This window comes from Erithacus rubecula (assembly GCF_903797595.1).
Source record: "Erithacus rubecula genome assembly, contig: scaffold_181_arrow_ctg1, whole genome shotgun sequence".
Classification (NCBI taxonomy): Eukaryota; Metazoa; Chordata; class Aves; order Passeriformes; family Muscicapidae; genus Erithacus; species Erithacus rubecula.
Genome location: NW_027636128.1, coordinates 130,414 through 147,207, shown reverse-complemented (window position 1 = coordinate 147,207; position 16,794 = coordinate 130,414). Strand labels below are relative to the sequence as shown.

The 16,794-nt window shown below is 47.6% G+C and overlaps 1 protein-coding gene across 1 annotated transcript; it reads left to right on the top strand.

The window, feature by feature from the left end:
- Positions 1 to 5,449: 5,449 nt before the first annotated feature.
- LOC306815672 (olfactory receptor 14A16-like) lies at positions 5,450 to 6,382 on the top strand (the record flags this gene model as incomplete). Its single annotated transcript, XM_079332239.1, has 1 exon — positions 5,450 to 6,382. The coding sequence occupies one exon, from the start codon at positions 5,450 to 5,452 to the stop codon at positions 6,380 to 6,382; it is 933 nt and encodes a 310-aa protein (XP_079188365.1).
- Between the last annotated feature and the right edge of the window lie 10,412 nt (positions 6,383 to 16,794).

The following is a 16,794-nucleotide window of genomic DNA, read 5'->3' as shown; positions in this document are numbered from 1 at the left end:
GACCCAACAGACTGTGGGGCCAAAGTGCAGCATCACAATGGTTTCCTGGCTTCTATGAGTGCCTGCTCTGTTTACAATTAAAATTTTGTTCCCCAAGATTACATGGTGTCACTGTTCTCTCCTGTGATTCACGGGGCTGTGCTGTGTCACAGTGGACACTTGCTTCCTCCAAGCCTGGACATGTCCCAGTGGCACCGGGTTTCCATCAGGCTGCTCTGTCACAATGGGACTTTGGTTCCATAAGAATCCATTGCGTCACAATGTTCTCCTTAGTTTTATGAGAGCCTGATGTGTTGACAATTGATCCAAGGTTTCTTGGGATTCCATTTCATCACAGTGGTCTCCTTGGTTCCATCAGGCCCAGGTTTGTCCCAACAGAGCCTTCATTACATGGGTTTCTAGTGTATCACAATGGTCTCTTGGATTCCATGAGGTCCTGCTGGGTGACAGTGGAGCCTTTGTGCCATGAGTTTCCATTGCAACACAATGATCTCCATTATTCCATGAGGTCTTGCTGTAAAACAGTAAGCACTTGGTTCCATGAATTTCCATTCCATCCATTTACAAGGATCTCTTGCATTGCATGAGGCCCTGAAGTGTTGCTATGGAGCCATTGTTCCATGTGTTCCCATTGTGACATAACGGTCTCCAGTGCCCCATGAGGCTGCACCATGAAACTGTGGACACTTGGTTCCATGAGATTCCATGTTGTCACTGTCAGGAAAATCCATAAACATCACAGATTTATGTCCAAAAAGGAGACAGAGCACACCTTCAACTTTATTTGAATAAAGGGAGAGAGTTCACCTGGGTACACTCTCACCGTGCTTTCTCTCTCGAGTTTTCAGAAGGTGCAGCCTCCATTTATCCTAGACTCCCAGCCACACGTTGCCCTCTTCCTTTACCCACTGCCCAAGGTACTAGGAAGGTATGGTCTTCCCAACCCGGGTACTCCATAGTCCCCCTTGAACCTGGAATTTCCCCCCAAATTAAGAAGTTCAGGTTTGTGCAGCCCCTTGTCTGTTTCAGGAGCCAAGCTCTCTGGGCCTGGTAACAAACCTGCTACCCAAAGTCAGTAGAAACATTACAACCCATTTCAAAGGTCTTAACACCTATCCCTTCACCCATCAAATGATTTGTAAAGACATTAGCACACATCTTTTCTCTCAGTTAGATGTTTCCTGTGCTGGTGACAGTCTTTTAAGCCCAGCCTTCAGCCTGTAAGGAAAATGAATCCACAAACACCAGAGGTTTATGTCCAAAAAGGAGACAGAGGAGTCCTTTATGCTTTATTCAAATAAAGGGAGAGGCCATGGGGCATTCCCCTGGGATCTCTCAAATTTTTGGAGGATGCAGCCTCCTTTTCATCCTATTTTCCTGGCTGCATTTCCCTCTCTCTTTCCCCAATGGCTGAGGTACTTGAGAAGCCCAGACTTGCCAGAACACCTGACGCCTGAGATTCCTCTCTAATGTATAACCCTCCCTTTTAATTTTTAATTCTTACAGAATTCATAGTTTCCATCCCCCCTCCCTCCCCCACCGTTGCTTCTTTCATCTTCTGATATCCAATTTCATTTACCAGCAAACCTACAGTTTTTTTGTAAAGGCAAATCTCTTTTCCCATTCATTAATCAGTGGAATGCCTCCCATTGTTTCTTTTATCTCTTAGTGCCAACTCTATCTACCAACAGATCTACAGCTTGTTTGTAAAGACAAATGCAACATTCCTTTCAAGCCTGACCTCTCTGCTGTTGCACTTCCATGGACAGAGGTTGTTGTCTCTTCCCCCTTCCATGGGCAGGCCAGTGTTCAGCCATCTCCAGGACAGCAGGGCCCCACCCCACATCACTGTGACCTGGGAAGACGAAAACCATGACTCCAAATGTTTGCTTCTCCTCTTCCTTCTAGGACATTCGGCCCTGTCAGTGAGGTATTCTGCTGGGTGCCACATGAAAAAGGAGACCACTGTGACCCTGTGGGTAACCTGGAACCAAACATCCATTGTGACACTACAGAACCTCACAGGACCAAGGAAATCCCTGTGACACTGCAGGGTATAATGGAACCAAGAGCTCATTTTGACACAGTGGGGCTGTGTGAAGCCAAGGAACCATTTTGACACTGTGAATCCAAGAAGACTCTTGTGACATTGGGGGGAACTCATGGAACCAAAGTTCCACTGTGACGTTGTGGGGCCTCATGAAACCTATGGGCCATTGTGACACTGAATGGCCTTGTGGAACCAAGGAGACCATGTTGACACTGTGGGGCTACATGGAACCAAGGATTCCATTATGACACTCAAGAATCTCATGAAACCAAGGGTTTGTTGTGACAGTAAGGCCATTGTTGAGAGTACAGAATCTCAAGGAACCAAAAGTCAATGTGACAGATCAGGGTCTCATGGAAGCAAAAATATCATTGTGACACTGTGGGGCCCCATGGAGATAAATCTCCATTGTGACAGCATAGAACCTCATGGAACCAAAAAGAGCATTGTGACACTGTGCAACCCCATGGAAGCAAATATCCGATGTGACACTACAGAGCCTCATAGAACCAAGAGTCCATGGTGATAAAAAAAGTCCTTGTGGAATCAAGGAGCCCAAAGATCTAAAAAATTCCTTTCATGGTTCTGCCTTGGGTAAGGGGAACCTCCTCCAGCTTTGGCTGCCACACTAATTTAAAGTGTCTTTTTGAATGAGGAAATTCGAGAGTTTTAGATTGCTTAAAAAAGAGAGGAAAAAAGGGGGAAAAATTAGTTTTGGCTGTGTGCAGCATGTTCTCCAAACAAAGCAGGCCCCAGGTGAGTGCAGACAAACAGGAGGAGGTTGGGCAATGTGCAGGAAGGTTGTCCAAACTGGGTCAGATCTCAAGGCACAGCTTCTCTGATCTAACCAGACCTCCTGAGGAGAGGCCCTGGATTAATATCAATCACAGAATGCTGCAATCACCTCTGCTCTAAAGTGAACAGGAATAAAAGACATCCTATACAATAGGAATGTGCATTTCTTAGAAGCTCTTTGAAATATTTCTCCTTAACTGTATTAGGAAAACTTCCTAATGAACTGCACCAGACCAGAGGGAAATCAAGGCACAGCCATAGTTTGTCAGGACTTGCTTGATCCCAATGAGCCCCATGGTGAATTTGGTGCTGAGTCCTTGAACCTCAGGGCTTGAGAGGAGATTGCACAAACCTTTCCACGAATCAAAGTCAGAAGAAAAACTCAAAGTGTGTCATAGCATTAATGGGACCCACTGATGTCCATCACCATCACAGGCTCCTCATGAACTCCTTGGAGGAGAGTTCATGAGTCCATGAATTGGAGTCCAGGATTGCCCAAAAACCTCTCAGAGGGTCAGAGAGGAAAGGAATATCCTAAGTAACTTTAAAACCTTGAGTATCTCCAAGTATTAATGAGCCCCAGTGAGTGTCAATACAAAGCTCTCAAGGGACTCGTTAAAGCAGATAATTGTGGCCACGATTGCCTAAACTACTTAAAGAGTTGGTGTCAAATGGGAAACTCCAAGTACCTAAAAAAAACGGAGTACCCTGAAACATTATGGAGCCCCACTGAGTACTATTACTGACAAAGGCTCTCAAGGGACTTATTAAGAAGATAATTGGAGACCATCACTGTTCAAACTTCTCAGAGACTCAGTGTCAAAAAGTAGAATTTAAATTAACCCTGAATGCCTTGAAGCAGTAATGAGCCCCACTGAATATCATTACTGACAAAGCCTCTCAAGAGACTAATTAAAGCAGATAACTGGAGGCCATGATTGCACAAAGCTCTCAGAGACTCCAACGCAAAAGCAAAATCCAAAGTCCTTTAAAAAACCTGCAGTCCCTGAAAGCATGAAGGAGCCCCCAGGGCCGTTGCTGACCAAGGTTCCCCAGGGACTGGTCCCAGCACATCCCTGAGGCCACTGGGATGTGGGGGGATGCTGAGGGCAGCACAAGGGGTGACAGTGCCCAGCCTTGCTGGGGCTGTGCCAGGAGGCCCCAGTGGCTCAGGACAGGGTGTCTCCTCAGACACCTGTGCCCTTGGGGGCACAGACCCTGCTGTGCCCCAGGGCACCAAGACTTGGCTTCTCTTTGTCCCCACCTGTCATCTCTGCCTACGATTTCCTCCTCTGACTGGAAGCTGGGGACACTTTTGCACTTGTGTTCCTCAGTGGGACCCATTAAAACTTCAAGCAACTTTGGAGTTTTAATCTGATTTGGAATTCTGGAGAGGTTTCTACACCTCCCTCTCAGGGACTGATGTTCAGGGCCTCAAGAGGGTCATTAAAGTCCTTGTCCTGTGTCCATGCTGCTCAGCTGGGTTGGACTCCTGGCACAGAGGGTCACCTGAGCAAACAAGAAGAGCTTTAAAACACATTTCTATTTCTGAGCAGCTCTTCCTACAGTCAAGGAGGGCTGGGGCACTGTCTGCAGCCACCCCAGGCACAGCACAGAGGGCACAGAGAGTTTCAATCAATCAAGGCTGGGAAGATGCTCAGAAGTGACTGGAGCAGAATCATCCCTAGCCCTTGACACAGGAAGCCTCTGGCTGCAGGACAAGGCAGCTGCAGCTCCTGCAGTGATCTCCTAAAGCTGGAACATCCCAATGCCTACAGAGTCTGTGAGTACATTCTCTGATTCTCTATGTGTAGAGTAGCCAGGGGTGCCCAGGGCTGTGCTGCAGAGAAGGGTCCTGCAGCCCAGGGCAGTGTGCTGGGGCAGGGACTCTGCTGCCTGCCAGTGATAGCTCTCAGCCAGCCCTGGGAGCTGCCCCAGCACTGGGGGGACAAGGACTGGGTGGAAGGAAAGAGCTCGTATGGCTTGGAAGTGTTCTCCTTGTGTGGTGAGGATGCTGCTTTGTTCGAGACTGCTCCCAGCGTAACATTTACCACCACAACATTTTAAAATTGATTATACAGGCAGCACAGCACATCAAGGGCTTCATAAATGGGAAAATCCTGCTATTTAATCTACTGCTTTAAGTTGCCTGGATGGGAAATTGCACACTGTTAATCATCTCTTGCTTCAGGTTGAGAAAAATTTAAAAAAATTCTTTCAGATCTCAATAAAGTAGGAAATGACATAAATCATCACAGGGTCCCTTACAGCATCAGTTTCTCTTTTCCAGCCTCCTCAAGGTTGCTGTGATGTTGCCATCAGAACCTGCAGAGGCAGAGTAGACCCTGGGCAGTGCCCTGGGCTGGGAGGCATCTGCAGGGAAGAGCTGAATCCCCAGGGCTGCGTTGGGCACTGGCAGCACTGGCAGGGCTCAACCCTGGCACAGGGAAGCAGCTGCTGGCAAGGACAGCTCCAGGCAGCAGCGTCCTGGGCTGGCAGTGGTGGAAAAGTGCCCCAAGCTGGGCTGGGATATTTAAAGTCCTCTCCAAACCAAACTATTTCATGACTACTTTTCTTACAGATCCGCATGTCCAGAGAAAGCAAATGTCCAACAGCAGCTCCATCAGCCACTTCCTCCTGTTGCCATTGGCAGACACGCGGCAGCTGCAGCTCCTGCACTTCTGCCTCTTCCTGGGCATCTCCCTGGCTGCCCTCCTGGCCAACAGCCTCATCATCAGCGCCGTAGCCTGTGGCCACCACCTGCACACCCCCATGTTCTTCTTCCTGCTCAACCTGGCCCTCACTGACCTGGGCTGCATCTGCACCACTGTCCCCAAAGCCATGCACAATTCCCTCTGGGACACCAGGAACATCTCCTATGCAGGATGTGCTGCACAAGTGTTTCTGTTTATCTTCTTCCTTGGATCAGAGCTTTCCCTCCTGACCATCATGTGCTACGACCGCTACGTGTCCATCTGCAAACCCCTGCACTACGAGACACTCCTGGGCAGCAGAGCTTGTGCCCACATGGCAGCAGCTGCCTGGGCCAGTGGCTTTCTCAATGCTCTCATGCACACAGCCAATACATTTTCCCTGCCCCTGTGTCAGGGCAATGCCCTGGACCAGTTCTTCTGTGAAGTGCCCCAGATCCTCAAGCTCTCCTGCTCAAAGTCAAACCTCAGGAAACTTGGACTTCTTGGTATTAGTATCTGTTTAAGTTTTGGCTGTTTTGTGTTCATCGTTTTCTCCTATGTGCAGATTTTCAGGGCTGTGCAGAGGATCCCCTCTGAGCAGGGACGGCACAAAGCCTTTTCCACCTGCCTCCCTCACCTGGCCGTGGTCTCACTGTTTATCAGCACTGCCACATTTACCTACCTGAAGCCCCCCTCCATCTCCTCCCCATCCCTGGATCTGGCACTCTCAGTTCTGTACTCGGTGGTGCCTCCAGCCCTGAACCCCCTCATCTACAGCCTGAGGAACCAGGAGATCAAGGCTGCAGTGGGGACAGTGATGGTGGGATTGTTTAAGAAACTGTAAACTGCTTGCTACTTTTTGCAATCCACTTGTAGTAAAACACATGTTCGATACTATTTCTTCGGTTTGATGGTTCAATTGCTTTTTTCTTGCCTTTGATTTAATATTTTAATATGTTCCATAAAGAAATGCCATTCCCTGTGCCCTTTCTCATTTTGTTTCTCTCAATCTTTGCTGTGGTCACAGACTGTGTCAGTGAGGAATGGTGCCCTCAGTGTCTTAAAATGAAATAAAGGATCTCCCAGCAGAAGTTTCTCCTCAGATGCCCCCTTCATTCCCTTCTCTGGAGCTCCAGCAGCAATGTCTGTGTGCAGAGCTGGGGTAGATCTGTGCTGGCACAGCAGCTGTGCCCAGCAGCAGTAGCAGCTCTTGGTGTTGCCAGTGCTGCTCCCGTGCCACTGCCCTGCTGCCCTCCTGCCCTTCGTGTTGCTGCAGGGCCTCAGTGCTCTCGGGGCCAGGCACAGCCCTGGGGGTGGCAGTGCTAGGGCTACAGCAGGGACAGGCCATGGGCACTGCTGGGCCAGCGCTGAGGCCTCAGGGCAGGGTCTGGGGGCTCCAAGCTCCTGCAGCCCTGGCCTCTCCCCCAGCAGACACAGGTTCCACATCCTTGCAGGCACAGACACAACAGGAGCCCTGTTTGCATTGCACAGAGTAGGCGTCAGCACCCCATGGTGCTGCTGTGGGGAGATGGAGCTGAGTGAGCACAAATGCCATCAGCCCCTGGGGCCAGCAAGGGCTGGAGGATGGCAGGGAAACCACTCAGGGTTTTTTTGGCCACTGCAGTCAGCCAGAAAATTTGTTTCCATGAGCTGTGAGTTTCCTGTCCCACTGCAACTGTTGTTGCTCAGATCGAGGGCTGACTGGCAGCCACACTCACACAGCTCTGAGCATTTCCTTTACTTGACCTTTGTTTTCTTTACTCTTTTTAGCTCCAGATTTCTTCCTATTGCCCATTATTCTAACCTCCCCTATATACAGCCCAGCCCTGTTTGTCCTTTCCTCTCTGGACCCCGTTTTCTGTTATTGAGTTAGCACCATGGGAACATCCCATGGGAAGCAGGATGATCCTACAAGTGCTTCAGGAATTGTCTGCAGGCTCCTGCAGTGCCTCGTGGTGCTCCTTTGCCAGAGGCACCACAGGCCAGGGTGGCACATCTGGGCTGCTGTGTCTGGGTGTGGGACTCCCTGTTCTAGGCAGTGAGGAGGGGCTGGAAAGGCTCTTCAGGACTGACAGGATGGGCTTTGGGGCTGTGTGGAGAAGCTGAGGGACCTGGGCTGCTGGACCTTCTGAAGAGGAGGCCCAGGGCTCATCCTGCAACTGTTCCAGGAGTGGTTTCAGAGAATCACAGAATCATCAAGGCTGCAAAAGACCTTGGAGATCACCAAGTCCGACCTGTGCCCAAATACCACCTTGTCTCTCCTGAGCCTCCTCTTGTCCAAGATAAACAACCTCTGCTCCCTCAGCAATTCCTCACAGGACTTGTGTTCCATACCCCTCACCAGCCTTGTTGCCCTTGTCTGGAAACACTCCATCCCCTCCATGTTTTTCCTAAATGTGGGGTCCCAGAACTGTACACATCATTGGAGGTGCTGCCCAACCAGTGCTGAGCACAGGGGAGGAATCACTGCCCTGGTCATGTTGGCCACACCATTCCTGATCCATGTCAGGAGCCTTTGGCCTTCTTGGCCACCTGGGCTCACTGCTGGCTCATGTCCAGCCTGCTGTCCATCAGTGCCCCCAGGTCCTTCTCTGTCTTGGTGCTGTCCAGCCACCCTGTCTCCACCCTGGAGCACTTCAGGGTTTGTTGTGGTCAAAGTGCAGGACCCAGCTCTTGGTCTTGTTAAACCTCACCTTATTGGATTTGGCCCTTTATCCAGCCTGTCTAAGTGTCAAGGGAGGTTGGAATCCCAGACAACTTGGTGTCACCTGGGTAACATGAGGCCCTAGAGTGCCAAAATGATCTCCATGATTCCATGAGGCCTCCTAGCGTCACAATATCCCTTTGCTCCCTTGGGAGCTCTTGGCATCACAAAGTTTCTCAGATCCTTGGGCTCCAAAGTGTCAACACAGTGGATCCTTGGGCCCCACAGTGTCACAATGGTGCCTTGGTCCCCCAAGACCCTGCAGTGTCACAGTGGATCCTTGGTTCCATGAGGTCTTGCAGTGCAGCAATGCTCTCCTTGGTTCCACAGTGTCACAATGGCCTCTTCATCCCAAGGGGCACCACAGTGTCAAACATGTTTCCTTCATCCCATGAGTCCCTGATGAGCAGCACTTGCCTCTTGGTTCCATGGGGCCCTGCAGTGTCACAATGGCCCCAACATTACCCGAGGTCCTTCTCTGTCTCAATGCTCTGCATGGTCCCACAAGGCCCTGCAGTGTCACAGTGGCATCTTGGCTCCATGAGGCCTCCAAGTGCCACCATGAATTCCTTGCTGCTGCAGTGTCACAATGGAGCCCTGGCTCCACAAGATCCTGCAGTGTCATGAGGGACCCTTGGTTCCATGGGACACCACAGTGTCACAGTTGTTCCCTTGGTTACAAGAGTCCTTGCAGTGGAGCAATGGCCCCTTGATTCCATTGGCCCCAGGCTCTCACAAGGCTCTCCTTGGTCCCACAGTGTCAAAATGGCCCCTTGGTTTCAGAAGGCCCTGCAGTGTCACAGTGGCCTCTGTGGTTCCAGGAGGACCCAGAGTGTCACAATGCACTCCTTGCTTCCATGTAGCCCCACAGTGTCACAGTGGTCCCTTGGCTCTGTGGTGCCATGTCGTACAGAGTGTCACCATGGTCCTCTCAGTTCCACAAGGCCCTGCAGTGTCACAATGGCCCCTTGCTTCCCCAGGGCCTTGCAGTGTCATAATCATCACAGAATCACCCAGGCTGGAAAAGACTTTGGAGAGCTCAAGTCCAACATGTGACCCAATACCAGCTTGTCACCCTGACCATGGCACTCAGTGCCACATCCAGTCTATCCTGAAACACTTCAAGGGATGATGACTTACCCACTTCCCTGGCAGCCCATTCCCATGCCCAATCACCCTTTTATGCAAGAATATGTCTTAATGTCCAACCTAAAACTACACTGGTGCATCTTATGACAGTGTAGTTTTGTCCTTTCACTGTTCTCTGACAGAAGAGCCTCGCCTTTACCTGTCTACACCCTCCTGTCAGGGAGTTGTAGAGAGTGATGAGGTCTCACCTGAGCCTCCTCTTCTCCAGGATAAACATCCCCAGCTCCCTCAACTGCTCCTCTCATCACTTTTGTTCCAAACCTCTCACCAGTTCATCGCCTCCATGTTCTTCCTAAATTGGGGGCCCAGAACTGGACATAGCACTCAAGGTGCTTCCCAACCAGTGCTGAACACAGATGAAGAATCACTACCCTGGTCCTGGTGGCTGCATCATTCCTGATCCTTTGGTATTCCAGGAGTTGGATGACAGAAATGTTGTGGATTGTGTGGAGACAAAGTGTTATTGATTGTCAGCCATGAAGGGTCTTGATTTTCATATCTATTCAGACTTCATTAGAAGGTGCAGGGGGTCAATATGAATTGGACATTGCTGGTATCAATCCATAAATATGAAAAGAAAACTTAACAGGACAAAACTTCTCCCTGTAATGCTTTCAGTATAATATACAGTATATTCACTTTGAATATACTTCTGAAATCTGTCTAATTTACCACAGAAGAATTGAAAACTTGAATTATTCTCGGGGGCATTTCTTGTTTTGGTCCTTTGAAGAAATATTTATAAGCCTTTGTCACTGAATTTCCAAACTGAAGAGCTCAAGAAAGAAGACTTCAATTTTATGTTTGCCATGGATTTAGCCTTGGTCAAATTGCTAGTGCATCCACTAGAATTTTTTACACATTTACTGCTGTGAGATAGGATTATGAGGAAGGCCAAAGAAGCTCAAACTTTAAAGGGTACAAAGAAAGTACGAGAAAAAACCACCTCAGAATAAAACTTTCAGAACACTACTCTTCCCCCCACAACTTGTTTTCTTTCACTCTGATATTGTACAGAAACAGATCAGTCAGTTTACCATCTCTAAAAATAGCTATTCACCAATTGACTTTGGTGAGGAGAATTTCTGTTCAGTCTATGTAGATTCTCCAAAAGAAAAGAGTTTTCTCCTGGCCTTATGTCAGTGAATCAGCCATTCAGGAGAATGTAAATTGGATCACTGTGTAGAAATCCCTTCCTAGATTTACAGTTATCCCAAATCTAATTGTGAGGACCATATCAACTTATGGAGCACACTTTAAAGATTATAATAATTCAAACAAAAGCTCTCTTCATCTTTGAAAACAGAGATCATTCTTCTCTTCCCTGGGGGAGAGCAGGGATCTTCATTTCTCTCCTCTCTATTCAAATTTCTCATGGAATCACAACCATTTCCACATCTGCTTTCTTTAGCACAAATGCCTCTGCTCATGTCTACAGTTAAAACATTTCATCCTCCCCATAATGCATTTTCTATGAGTTATAGGGAAACAAGAGTCTCTTCTCCACGGCTTAAAAACAGAGAAATTTCAGTCCACAACTCAACTTCATCTCTCATCTGGGACCTGACACTTCCTTATGTCTGACCTTGGTCTTTTCATGCTGATTCTGTGCCTATCTTCACCTTGGTCCTGTTCTTTCAATCAGGAGAGAGAACAAAGTGTCTGCAAGTCATATTCTGGGCAGTTAACGAGTTAATATTTTGCCCAGGCATGCAGATGGTCAAGAGATCACTCCTGGGCCACAGTCCAGAGTTATTTTATGATGGAAACTTTCTGTGGCTGTACTGGGGCCCGGGCCAGGATAGCAGGGGCCAAGGCCAGAAGGGCAGGGGCTGATCTAGGAGGGGGGCAGGATCTCGACAGCAGGCTAGAAGTCAGAGGCTGCACCCATGGGCCAATAACTCCCTGTCCCACTTGCCTTGTGGTTTCTGGAAAAACTCATCAAGGACAGCATTCCAGCCATGCCATGGGCCAGTCTGGCCACTCTGGGGGGAGGGGGAAGCAGGCAGGACTTCAGCAGTTGATGGCCCTGCCTAGCAATACCCCTCCCCCAAGTTACTCAAAATTTGGAAGAGGACAGAAACAGAAGAAATAGAAGACACAGAGAGAAAGACAAAATAGTTACAGAAAAGCACACACACTGCTAGCAACTCCTGGATTCCAGCAGTGTTCAGTTTGAAATTCCAAGGGTAGGTAGGATCAAGATGTGTGCTTACCTAGTGGTCTATTCTAAATTCTCCTTGGTCTTCCTGGGTCCTTCCCCTGGGAGGGACTTTGGGTCATTTGGTCACTCAGGAGCTAGGCTGGGACTCCAGGATTGGGTGTGGAGAATTTCGTTTGGAAGCAGAAGGAAGGGTACAGACCATAGGCTGAGCCCATGGTCTGTGTTTTTAAAGGCCCTGCTCCTTCGTGGGCCCCCCCCAGGTGGGATTTGTGATTGCTCAGGCAATCAGAGCCTGGGTCAGCAGCAGCCCACTGTGTGACTGATTGACAGCTCATCTCAAGATGTTTGGGACATGAATCTCATCCAGCCTCTGACAGCGACCATGTTGACAATGTGGAACCTCATGGAACCATGGGTCAGTTGTGACAATGCAGGTCCAAGGACACCATGGTTGCACTGAGGAGCCTCATGGAATCAAAGAGACCATTGTGACATTCTGGTGACTCATGGAATCAAGGGGACCATTGTGAAACTCAGAATACCTATGAAACCAATGGTCAAAGATGATGCTTTGGGTCCTGTAAAACCAAAGAGCCATGGTGACACTGAAATAAGAGGAATTAAAATCGAAATTATAGAGTTAAGTGTAAAATTACAGGAGGTTGCTTTAACTAGAAGGGGGCTGACAAGATTCCATGAATGCTTAATTTTCATTGTCTTTGCAGGAACACAAGGACAGAGCAAGGCTACAAGATAACATAGAGGGCCAAGAAAATGGGGTGGAAGAGTGATATCTCTTCTAGATAATGGGGATTCCTTAGACCCCTGAGCCAGCAAATACTGGTATCAAGGTCTGAAAAGCAACTAAAGACTGATAAGCACACATTAAGAAGGCAAGGTGAAAAGTTCAACTGATAGGATGACTGTTTACTTCATCCCAAGGACCCCCAGACGACCACCAGAACAACCAACAAGAAGCAGTGTGCAGTCACAAAGAGGCATGAGGCTAATTTTAATATGAAGCAGGGACAGGCAGGGTTAGGACATGAATGTGTATCAGGTGCATTGTGCAATCCTAATTTGTAGAGAATAAAAAGAAAGGAACAGGCTGCCAAAGCTCTGCATGTTTTTGGAGGAGCTATCCCCCCTGCACCTCAGCACCGAATGAAATACATACCTATAGCTTTGTGGGTTATAAAGCTTTTCCATACATCAATTTGGGTGTCCCCACTGCTCCCCTGAGATTTTGGGGTGCCCATTTACCCTCCAGATCTGAAGCTAGCGGAAAACACCATCTTCACTGCTCCGACAGACCAAAGTGCCTTGGTGTACTTGCGTTGCATCCTCTCCCAAGGTAACTTGGGGTTCCCTCCCACCCCTGGGGCCCTGACCTGGAGTTTTGAAGTGCCCTCTGAACGTTGGGTGCCTCCCTGACAGGCCCCCCTACCGAGGGTCATCTTTGTCCACATCGACAGGGAGGATTCAACAGTGGCCGTCATCTTCTCCTGGGCCATCATGGTGAGATGGGACACTTGAGTGCTCCAATAATCACCTAGATATCGCCAAAAATGACCTGGGTATCCCATGGTACTCCCAAAAATCACTTGAGTATTGCCAAAAAATCACCTGGGTACACCTGGGTAACCCTTGGACACCTGGATAATACAACACTCCTGGGCTCCCATAAAATTAATGTCCCAAAATTCCTCATTGCTTTGATTGGGCAGACCTGGTGTCCCTAAAAATCTGCATTGACTTTATAAGGTAGATTGGGTATCCCTACATTCCTTCTGACTTCAGTGGGGTACACTGGGTGTCCTCTTTATCCCAAATTATTGTCACTAATTTCTCAGTGGTCACAGCTTTGCCCCAGTGCTCCTAGTAACCCCTTTTGCTCCCCAGTGCCTCCTTTGCTGCTCCCAGTAGTCCAAGGAATAGCTCCCAATTTGACTTGTTTGCCCTCCCAGTTCTCCCAGTGCTCACAGTTTACCCACTTCCCCCTTTTCTCCTTTCTAGCGCTTCCAGTTTCCCCCCAGTGGTTCCAGTTCCTAACCCAGTGCTCCCACTTAGCTTTTCCCAGTGTTCTCAGTTGAACCAGTAACCATTCCTGATCAAGTCCTATTCCTGGCAAGACCTGGTGTCCCTCAATCCCCATTGACTTCAATGGGTAGATGCAATGTCCCCAAAGTTATGTTGCTAAAAATCCCCATTTTGGTCTTAGAATTCTCAGGTATTGGGCTAAAAATAGATTTTTTGGGCTTACCTGGAGGCACAGTTTCAGCACAGGCCACATGTGTAGGTTCAGGGATTCAGGACTGGCATGCAGGAATTCATCCAGGATTTTTAGAGCATTAGCACTGCAATCCTGGAGCGAAAATTCACAGAATTCAGCCCAAGATTTCCGCTAGATTTACCCAAATCTCATTTTAGCCCCAAATTTCCTCAAATCCACATTGACTTTAATGGGTAGACCAGGTTTCCCTAAATCCTTATTGATTTCAATAGGGTAGACCTTCGATACCTACATCCCATTTGATTTTTAATATGGTAGACCTGGTTTCCTTACATCCCCATTGATTTCAAAGGGTAGGTCTGATGTCCAAAAATTTCCTATCAGGGGATTAGCATTTCAAAAGACAGGGTAACTGAGAGACATCATCAAAGATGGTTTATTGCTTTATTGCATCAGTCTCATAGAAGAGTAAGACATTAAAGGTGTCACATCCAAGGCTATAATATCAGAAGCTGCCTAATTCTTAGCTTCAATGCCTTATGTTAGTTTTTCAGCCAATCAAATTCTTCTATGAAGTTCACTAGCGTCTTTTTAGACCAATCATTAATTGCTTCACCTCTCATGGCTTTGCTGCAATGTGTCATTTTTCAACCAATCCTATAACACTTCACAAACCTACATTAATACATCTTAAACTTCGAACTAACTATAACATGTTCTATTGATAAACTTTAAAATCTTTTACTATCTTACTTAAATACTGCTTTGCTTACACAATACATATCTCTGCTTAAAACATACTGCTATTTAAACTACAAACTTGTCATTCTTGTTTTATGTCTGCTTTACTTTTAACGCGCTACTTCTCCAACATTCTCCAAGGTCTTGGGTCAAATTTTGTCTCCATCTCTACCTCTGAGCCTCTATGCACAAGGTCCTGACAGCTCTCTGTGTCTGCATTTCCCTCACCATTGTCATCTGTGCCTCCAATTTCCTGCTCTAACTGGAACCTGGGGACATTTTCTCAGTCGTGTCCCTCAGTGGGATCCATGAACAGGATAAGAAAATTTGGAGTTAAATTCTGAATAAGTTCTTAAGAGGTTTCCTAGCAAACCATGGCTCTGCCTTGATTTCCATCTGGTCTAGTGCAGTTTATTTAGAAGGTTTTCCTACTCCAGTTCTGGAGAAATATGTCAAAGAACTTCTGAGAAATAGCAATTTTTATTTTAACGGGTGTATTTTATTTCTGTTCTCTTTAGACAAGAGGGGACTGCAGCATTCTGTGATTGATCTTAGTGAGAAATGGATTTGCAAAGGATTCTCAAAGCCTGACTGAAAGCTCATACAGTCTTGTACACCTGTATGCAAACTCTGAGATAAGATGTGCTGAATTAGAAAGGCCATGGAATAGAGAAGACGTTGAGAGAGAGAGATAGAATTAGAAAAAAGTTTCAAATTATGGCATTACAAAAAGACCAGATATTTCGGGGAATTAGAACGTTGAAAGATGCATTGTAGCAAGACCTTATACGGTAAAATAATAGGTGATTGGTGTTAGAAGTATTAGCACAAGCATTTGACAAAAGCTAATTGGCTGAAAAATGTTTATAAGGTATGGTAACTCAGTAAATGGTTGGCTTATGATAGAATTTTGTCTTTGAATTTTACATTTCTTATGTTCCACCCTTCAAGGAGACTGCTAATTGAACAAAATCTTTAAGAAAAAAGCATAGCTCAGTTGCCCCATCCCTGTAGAGCTGGGATTTTCCAAGAGTGCTGAGTCCCTGGACATCAGTCTCTTAGAGGGAACGAAGGAAAACTTCTCAAGAACTGAAAATCATATTCAATCTTCAAAGTTTCTTGAAGTTTTAATGGGTCCCACTGAGGGACACAATTGACAAAGTGTCCCCACGTTCCAGTTGGAGCAGAACACTGGTGGCACTGATGACAGCTGGGGAAAAACAAGGGAAAAGTGTCTCTGATGCTGAGCAAACTTCCTTGGCTGACAGCTCTGCATCCTTCCTGCCCCTGGCTGTCCACACAAAGCCTTGGGCTGCTCCAGACTCCTTCTGGGGGACGTGTTGCACCACAGCCCTTCTTGAAGAGAGAAATTCCTTTCTCCTTGTGTTCAGTCTGGACTGCCTCAGCTGTTCATGGCATCAATCCTTACTTTCTCCGTCTGTTTTCTACTATGTCAAAATAATCCACCATCTCTGAAATGGCCCTTCAATCCCTCCCCTCTGATGTCCTCAGTCCCCACTCCACTGAGCATTGAGCTCTTTTGTCCCTATATAATGGTCATTTGCTTGAGGTTTCCAAACCCCACTGCTGGAGATCTCTGGCTCCACTCCAAGGTGTTTTCAAATAAAAAAATTCCACTTGTAGTGTAAGAAAATCACCAGAGCAACAAGGCCAGCCAGACCTCTCTGTTCTGGCTACATTTGTCTGTGAGCAATCCTTGTATAGACAGAATTTAGGAGGCCAAATTCCAGTTTTGTCCATAGCCCCTGAATGAGAAGACCAGTTCTTTTCCATAGGAAGGAAAGCACAGGGTCTCAGTGCTCCATGTACTGATGAGAAACAGCCCTTGTGATGTCAAGGTCAGCTGGATCTGTCAGGTCACGCCTGGGAGGCCAAACCAATCAGACCTGTTCCATCTTCTCTTACCTTAAGAGGCCCCTCAGTGTCACAGTGTTCTCCTTGCTTCTGCACTCTCACAATGGCCCTTTGATTCCATGAGGCCCCACAGTGTCACAATGGTCTCCATGATTCCATGGGGCCCGGCAATGCCACAATGTTCTCCATGGATCTACAGTGTCCTGCAGGATCACAACAGCCCGTTGGCTGCACGAGGCCCTGTAATGCAACAATGAGCTCTTGGTTCCACAAAGCCCTGCTGCTTCACACTGGCCCCTTGGGACCATGTGGCCCATCAGTGCCACAGTGATTTTCTTGGTTCCACAAGGTCTCATAGTGTCACAATTTTCCCTTGGATTTGTGGTGCCC